The 8,617-nt window shown below is 44.4% G+C and overlaps 1 protein-coding gene across 1 annotated transcript in view; it reads left to right on the top strand.

The window, feature by feature from the left end:
* Nucleotides 1-8,617, top strand: part of Stag3 (stromal antigen 3) — a 29,038-nt gene that overhangs the window by 14,779 nt on the left and 5,642 nt on the right. Inside the window, 17 exon segments of the mRNA XM_023714320.1 lie at nt 147-254; nt 506-620; nt 953-1,058; nt 1,216-1,319; nt 1,577-1,669; nt 1,779-1,868; nt 2,076-2,276; nt 2,388-2,458; nt 2,557-2,656; nt 3,141-3,221; nt 3,297-3,389; nt 3,541-3,709; nt 3,819-3,955; nt 4,687-4,788; nt 5,253-5,401; nt 5,618-5,746; nt 5,839-5,999. Of these exon segments, the coding sequence (XP_023570088.1) occupies nt 147-254; nt 506-620; nt 953-1,058; nt 1,216-1,319; nt 1,577-1,669; nt 1,779-1,868; nt 2,076-2,276; nt 2,388-2,458; nt 2,557-2,656; nt 3,141-3,221; nt 3,297-3,389; nt 3,541-3,709; nt 3,819-3,955; nt 4,687-4,788; nt 5,253-5,401; nt 5,618-5,746; nt 5,839-5,999 (2,009 nt within the window).

Raw genomic sequence — 8,617 nt, 5'->3', positions numbered from 1 at the left:
TCTTTTGTGCAGTATCGGGGATTGAACTCAGGACCTTGTGCTTGCCAGGCAAGCACTTATTCTACTGAGCTATCTCCCCAGCCCAAAAAATTCAGAAAGTTTTGTTTTTTTGTTTTTTGGTGTTTTTTTTTTTGGCTGCCTTACAGAAACATGGAAGGCGTGCTGACCAGTGCAGACTGTGAGAGCGTCTACCCTGTTGTTTATGCTTCTAATCGTGCCCTGGCTGCTGCCGCAGGAGAGTTTCTGTACTGGAAGTGAGTGGGGCTTCTTGTGTATCTCTTTTATATCCTTCTTTCTTTTATTCTCTCATCCACTGGTGCTCTGCCTAGGATTCCTGAAACCTATTAAAGTCTCTCTTGGTGTCCTCTTTCCTCTCAGCCCCTTGAACTTTCCTCGATTCTGCATTTCCCCCCTTTGTTCTTTGGACCTTTTTTTCCCTCTGTGGTAGTTTGGCCTTCCCAACTTCCTCCAGTACTGTGCTCTTTCCTTGTGTCTATCCCACTAGGCTCTTCTACCCTGAGTTTGAGATGAGAGCAGTGGGTAGCAGAGAGCGACACCGGAGTCCACATGCCCAGAAGACTTTCTTCCACCTTCTTCTGTACTTCTTTATGGAGTGTGAGGTGACATGCCCAGGGAATGTCTAGCTGTTGTGCATGAAATCTCTTTTTAGAGGAGGAGGAGTGGGCACTGAGAAAAAAAAGTGTTTATCAGAACCACTTCCTCCTGGAGGAGGGATTTTTATTTTGTGGGGGGTTTTCTTCTGATGGTACTGGGGATTGAACTTGGGGCATTTGCACTGAGCTGCAAAAGCTGTCAGTCCTTTTTCTGAGGCAGGATATTGCTAAATTGCTAATTTGTCCAGGGTGGGCTCTTGCAACCCTCCTACACCAGCTTTCCAGTTCTGCAGCAGTTTTATGTGGCAGCATTAACTCACCCAGTACCTTTTCCACAGCTCCATGACCATGCTGCTTACCTAGTAGACAGCCTGTGGGACTGTGCAGGGCCTCATCTAAAGGATTGGGAGAGTCTCACAAGCCTGCTGCTGGAGAAGGACCAGAGTGCGTGCCATATGGTAGCCATGGATGGGGACCTTTCACCTCCTAGCGTGAAACTAGGAGACTTTGTTAAAAGCATCAGAGATGATGGTCTGGGGAAGAAGAGGACTTGGAGAGTGACTGATCTGTGACTCTGTCTTTATTCCTCCTGCCAACCTAGGCCTGAATGACATACAGGAGAACACACTGATCGAAATCCTTGTGTCCAGTGCCCGGCAAGCTGTGGAGTGTCACCCGCCTGTGGGGCGAGTCACTGGGAGAAAGGTAGGACATGAAGAGCAGTCTGGGTAGGTTAGCAGTACTGAAACCACATAATGTTTATTCTTGTCCTGAGGTCCTGGGTTAGGGCATTCTATCTCCCTTTTATAGAATTCCATCTCTAGAAAAAGGAAACATGAAAGAAACTGCTGAATTCTGTTTCCTTTCTGGGAAGAGATCATGGGGAGGAGGGATACACAGATACAACCTCTGAACCCAGTGTTTCTCCCTAGTATCTCTGACCCCCAAGTGACTAATTCCAGGGCCTATCCGCTAAAGAACGCAAGGTCCAAGCTGATGACAAGGTGAAGCTAACTGAACACCTCATCCCCCTGCTGCCCCAGCTCCTGGCCAAGGTAGAGCAAGAGTGGGTTCTAGGGTGAGTGGGTGAAAGGAAATGGCCCCTAATGGGAAGAATTAGCATCCTGTTTGCTAATAAATAGGGCTCCTTGTCCATCATCACAGTTCTCAGCTGATGCAGAGAAGGTTGCTCCCCTGCTGCAGCTCCTCAACTACTTTGACCTCAGCATCTACTGTACTAGACGTTTGGAAAAGGTGAGGCAGGAAAAAATCTATTCTTTATACTTCACTGCTCCCTCCTGAGGGCCGTAAGTTCTTCTAGTATCTGCTTCTGTATTGGAACCTGGGTACCAGAAGAAATGAAAAGCCCTTTCTTTCATAGGCATCTTATCCTTGAAGTTTATTGCTTTTGTCTCTATTTCTCACCTCTCCACTGTCTTCTGCCACCTCTTTCCCTCTCAGCACCTGGAGTTGCTCTTGCAACAACTCCAAGAAGTGGTGGTGAAGCACACAGAGCCCCCGGTGCTTGACGCTAGTGCACAAGCCCTTTATCTGCTCTGTAAGCCCGAGTTCACTTTCTTCAGCCGGGTGGACTTTGCCCGCAGCCAACTAATGGACTTGTTGACTGACCGTTTCCAGCAAGAAGTTGAGGAGCTGCTGCAGGTAGGAGCTCAGGCACATGGTGGGACACCATAAGAGTGGGAGAGGGACATGGGATACACGGGTCAATGCTTTCTTGAGACAGACGTCCTGTGGGTTTGCTTTCTTCCTCAGTCATCCTTCATAGATGAGGATGAAGCATACAGTCTGGCAGCTACTTTGAAGCGTCTCTCTGCCTTTTACAAGTGAGCATCTCCCTCCTGCTCCAGTGCCTTTTTCCTCTAGTGCCTGTGGAGTTGATCCTTTTTGATTTACAACATAATGTCTTCCTTTTCTCGCACAGTGCTCACGATCTGACTCGTTGGGAGCTCTATGATCCGTGTTACCGTCTCCTCCAGAAGGCTGTGGACATGGGAGAGGTTCCTCACCAGGCAAGTAGACAAGTTGGATGGAGATGTGGGGGCAGGAGAGGTGCTCTTAAGGGCCTGGATCCCAGATGCCCATCTCTCCGGGGCAGGCCCAGTTCCCTGGGTATGGAGTTGATGTATGGATGAAGATTAGGTGGCGTCACACCTCACTTGGGAGGCAGACCATATTTTAGTGCCTGAGAAGATAGTTCTTGGGTTTCCTTAGAAATAAAAAGGATATTGAGGGATTCTAGGAGGCTGAGTACACTAGGGTTACTTCTCTAGGATAGAAACCTCTAAAGATTGTGTGAAATATTCTTTTCTTCTGGAAAAGGAATTGGGTTTCCCTAGTCTCATTTTCTCTCTTTGCTATTGTATGGATAGATGCAACCATGGATGTGTGTGTCAGCCTCCCTGTCTCTCCCCTCCTCCTTTGTGCCTTGCTCTTTCATTTTCTCCTCACTGCATGCCCCTCATTTTACTGACTCAAACTTGTTTTACTCACATTTTATGTTCACAGGTGATCCTGCCAGCCTTGACTCTTGTCTACTTTTCCATTCTCTGGACACTAACTCACATTTCAGTGTCAGGTGGTTCCCAGGTGAGTATGGGTCTAAGGAGGGGGATGAGGGAGGAGCCAATATCTTCATAGTCCTGCAAGCTTCTCTTTCCACAGAAGCAGTTGTTGAATCTGAAGGGTAGGATTGTGGCCGTCTGTGAACTCTGCCAGAACTGTCTCTCTCATGTAGATCTAGAGATCCAGGAGCAGGTAAGCACTGTTTCAAGTGGGAGCAAGGAGGGGAATGCCCCTCTTGGTTTAAGGAGACCTTATTCTACAGGGATGTGAGTTGTGCAGTTCTAATCTTGGCAAGTACTCTAATTTGTTGTACTCATCCTGTTTATTTTTCTTCCCCCAACAGGCTTTTGTTTTATTGAGTGATCTGCTTCTCATCTTCAGCCCTCAGATGATAGCAGGGGGACGAGATTTCCTTAGGCCCCTTGTCTTTCTACCGGAAGCTACTCTCCAGTCTGAGTTAGCCAGTTTCCTCATGGACCATGTCTTCCTTCAGTCTGGAGACCTGGGCAGTGGTACTGAACTTCTAAGCCTATGGCAAAGGAAGCGCTTGGAACTGGGCCTGGCTCAAGAAATTAGAGCAGAGGCCTAAGGCTGTGTTTGCATTTTGCCCTTATGACCCAGGTCAGACCCAAGATGATCATATGCAGATAGAGCAGCTGCACCAGCGGCGCCGCCTCCTGGCTGGGTTCTGCAAGCTGTTGCTCTATGGAGTACTGGAGCTGGATGCAGCCTCAGATGTTTTCAAACATTACAACAAGGTACTATATAATGCCCTACAGACACAAAGGAGAGGGAACCAAGTAGAGCAAAGCCTTGAGCTCAAATACAACAGTATGTTAGGAAGGTGGGTATCTTATGGGATCAGGTTTAAAGTAGAAGGAACAGGGAATGGCAGTAGGAGTTTAGAATAAAGGGACAAGGGAAGGCAACTTTATATGAAATATAGAGAAAAAGATAAGTTTGCATTCGTTGGATGACAGATTATTTTTCCTGCCTGAAAATTGGTTTTTCTTCAAACCCAGTCTATAGACTGGAATAATAGAAGAAGGAACAAAAAAGAGTGGAAGGAAGGCTCAATTGTCACGAGATACATAGAGTGTTAGCCCCACCCCACGACTGGGCTCACTTCCATTAGTGAGCTCCTCCTGTATACCCAGCATCCTAGGCACAGTGCATGTAGTGAACAGAGCACAAGCTCTGCTCCATGGAGCTTCCTTCTGATGAGGAAAGACGCGCAGACTTCAGTGCTGGCTGAGAGTGGGCTGTGGCACTCCTCCAGTCAGAGTTTTTTCTGTGTTTATTTAATATAAACTGATTTCTTAGGCTCTGCACTTATCAGATAAAGATGAGGTTTAGTGTGAGTTATTTAATGCTTAGATTCGTGTTTTCCTTCCTCTGGCTTTTTGGGAAGGAGGCATGATTAGGGATTTAAAGAAAAACCAGTGTTTTCTTACAGTCAACCAATACCTTTTCCATTTCTCTCCCTCAGTTCTATAATGACTATGGTGACATTATCAAGGAAACATTGACTAGAGCAAGGCAGATTGACCGAAGCCATTGTTCCAGGATCTTGCTGCTGAGTCTCAAGCAGGTACTCACTTGGCCTCAAGCTTATCAAGGTCCTCCTGATTATCCCCACATTTTTGCCCACAGCTTTTAGGAGACAAGATCCTGAAGAGCAAAATCTTTCTTGGTTTAACTCTTTATTTTATATGAAAAGCTTCTTCATACCTAGGAGACCTCTAGAAAGGGGTATTTTTTGCCTTACCTATAAAAGTCAGCTTTGGGTGAAGACTTGGGGGCATCAACAATGAAGTGACAGGGAACTGTTCCCTGGCAACCTCCTTCAGTTACTACAGATGTACTTCTTTTTATAGAGTAGGACTACAGGTTGCCTGTGCGCTGGGGGTCAGGGATAAGGGCATTGTCCTGGGAGGAAAGATATAAAATAGATGGCATTCCAAGGCCTCTGGAACTTCTGAGTAGAGAAGGGGATGCCATGTATCTCTAGTGTTGCCTGTTCTTCCCCAAACTTGCCATATCTCCTGGACACAGCTATACACAGAACTGCTTCAGGAGCAGGGACCCCAGGGTCTAAGTGAATTGCCAGCCTTCATGGAGATGAGAGACCTAGCCCGGAGGTTTGCTTTGAGCTTTGGACCCCAGCAACTACAGAACCGGGACATTTTGGTCAAGCTGCACAAGTGAGGAAGCAGTGGTTGGGGGCTGGGTTCGGGGAGGGCTGGATATGAGGTCATGAAGGGAGGGTAACACAAAAAGAATTAAAGTTAGGTTGGTGGAGGGTGTGCTGTCAGAGACAGGTGGGGAATAGGAGGATATGCTTGGACAGGCTATTCCAGCCCTGGGAGGGAAGGGGGAAAGGAAAAGGGACTTCCTAAAATGATTCTGTCCAACCTAAGGGAAGGCATCAAGTTCTCCTTGTCTGAGCTTTCTCCAGCTGGCTCCTCTGATATGCTCCCAAATCTGGCATTCTTGGAGCTCCTTTCAGAGTTCTCTCCCCGCCTTTTCCATCAAGACAAGAAGCTACTGTAAGTTCGTGGATGAGTGAAAGTATGGATTACAGAAGGGCCTGGGGAGGGATTTGGTGGCCACTTTAGCCTCTCTGCTCCATGTCCCTTAGACTATCCTATCTGGAAAAGTGTCTACAGCGTATCCCCCAGACACCTGGTGGCTCTCCCTGGGGTCCAGTCACTACTTACCGCCGCTCCCTCAACCCTGTGGAGAGCACAGCAGAGGCCAGTCCTCAGGCCCACTCACGCTCTAAGAAGAGGCGCATTGAAGGTAGGTGACTGTGGGTAGGCGGTAGCATGCTTGGCATGGTGGGCCTGGTTAGATAGGAAGAAGATGGTCTTTGACCTGAGTACCTTCTTTTTGTCAAATATTTTGTTATGTTTTGTTTGTTATCATTAATCTACTAGAATTAATGATACTTTGCTGCAAGGTTTAGCTAGGTAACTAAATATAGCAAACCTATATGAAAAACAAAATACACTAGCATAAAACCAAAAATTAAACCAAGAAATCTTTAATTTGAAATCTTCCCAACACCCTGTGTTCCACTGTTTTCAAGATCTTTTGTACCACCTTTGTGATTTTTTTTAAAACATTTATTTATTTATTTATTTATTTACTTATTTACTTATTTATTTATTTTGTGTGTGTGTGGCCAGCTCAGCCCACCAGGGGGCGGGGCTGGCTGGCATGTGGTGCTGGGGGATTGAACTGCGGTCCCTGTGCTTTGCTTAGCTTAGCTTGTTCTAAGTAGGTGCTTTAGACCACCGAGCCATCTCACCAGCCCCTTTTGTGATTTTTTAATCTTCTGATTAGCATCTGTGTTAACATTTAGTTTTTTCCTTTGCTTTTTTAAAAAACATAACATCATATTAAGTGATACTATCCTAGAATGAGTTTATTTTCTACTGTGTATTTTAAAATAGGAGTGTTTCAGTATTACAGGTTCATTGAAATATAATTCACATACCATAAAAGTTTCAACTACATACATATTCACTAAGTTGCAACCATTACCACTATCTACTTTTATTTTATTTTATTTTTTAAATATTTATTTTATTTATGGGGGGGGCCAGCTCAGCCCGCTGGGGGCAGGGCTGGCTGGCATGTGGTGCTGAGGGATTGAATCGCGGTCCCTGTGCTTTGAAGCTTGTTCTAAGTAGGTGCTTTAGGCCACTGAGCCATCTCACCAGCCCCACCACTGTCTACTTTTAGAATACTTTTCATCACTGCAGAAGAAAGCATGTACAAAAAAAAAAAAGAAAGAAAGCATGTACTACCTGCTAGCTGTCATTTTGCATTCTCATCTTCCCAGCCTTAGTGGGTGTATCACTAATTTTCCTATCTCTGAATGACACATTATCTAAATGAAACCTTATAGCCAGGTGTGGTGGTGCACACCTGTAATCCCAGCCCTCAGGAGGCTGAGGCAGGAGAATTACTGCAAGTTCAAGCCCAGCCTGGACTATACAGTGAGACCTTGTCTCAAAGAAAACAAACAAAAAGAACCATATAATTGTGGCTTTGTGTGTCTGATTTCTTTTACTTAACATGTTTTCAGGGTTTATCCATGTTTTAGTATGTATCAGTACCTCATTTTTATAGCAGAATATAGTCCATTGTGTGGCTATACTATATCTTACTTTATCCATCCATCAACTGATTGACATTCCATTTGTTTCCATTTCTCAAGTTAGACATGGTGATGTTAAGGTTCATGCATGAGTTTTGGAGTGAGCATCTGTTTTCAGTTCTTGATAAATACCTAGGAGAGGAATTGTTGGGTCATATAGTATTGAGCTCACTTTGTAGCCCTGGCTTGATTCAAACTCCCAGTGATCCTCTTGCCTCAGCCTCTTAAGAGCTGGAATTACAGGCACGCACCACCACGTCTGGCAAAGATCTTCATTTTGATGAAATCCAGTATACCTACTTTTCCTTTTGTTGCTTGTACTATTGTTGTCCTTCCTTAAGGAAATTGCCCTATCCAAAGATGGCAAAGACCTACTCCTACATTTTCTTAAAGGTCTTTTTTGTAATCTTGGCGCTTAGATTTAGATCTGTGAATCATTTTTAGTTAATTTTTATATAGGGTGTGATTTATTTTAAATGCTTTGTGTGCACCACCAATTATATCTGCCTCCACAAGGAAACTGCGTTAGTCAAGTAACAGACAAATGTTTATTAAGAACCTACTAAGTATAAGATGATGTCTTTAGTGTGTTAGAGGTCATGGAGGCTTCTTAACACATTCATGACAGGCTATAATTTATGTCTCCCTGCCAGGTGGATTAAACCACCAGTGCTACATGCATAACTGTCTCCTTGGGCAGCTTCTTCTTATTAATTATATTAGCAAAAGGTCAGTAAAAGTGATTTGATCCATTTGTACCACCAGTAGTGTAAGCTGCGAATGGGACAGTCATGCATTCCCTGCCTGTGGTTCAAACTGGCAGGAACATGTTAATCAACTTTCCATCTAATTAGAGAAGAAGTACATGTAGAGAAAATCTAAATTGTGAATACTTGCTAATATGATACTACCCTAGGGGTTTGTACAAATGAATGCTCTAAAATTCAGAGGAGAAAGGTATCACTTGTAGTCAATTTATGAAAGCTTTACCAAGAAGCTAAAGAGTTTAAGCTGAAGCTTTAAAAATGAATATTATGTTTATAAGATGGATAGAGAAAGAATGAACCTCAAGGGCCAACAATTAACACATGCAGCATAGAAAGGTAAGTGTTGGCCAAGCCATAGCTGTGTGGGTTGGTTTGCCTAAAGCAGAGGATTCATAAAGGTGAGATTAAACTGAAAATATTGGTTCTCTTGTTCATTCAGCAGATACTGAGAATTCAGCAGTAAATAAAGACAAAAAAAAAAAAAA

The sequence above is a fragment of the Octodon degus genome, unplaced genomic scaffold (assembly GCF_000260255.1).
Source record: "Octodon degus isolate 3935 unplaced genomic scaffold, OctDeg1.0 scaffold00035, whole genome shotgun sequence".
NCBI lineage: Eukaryota > Metazoa > Chordata > Mammalia > Rodentia > Octodontidae > Octodon > Octodon degus.
The sequence above is the reverse complement of the archived record's forward strand: the minus strand, read 5'-3'. Positions and strand labels throughout refer to the sequence as shown.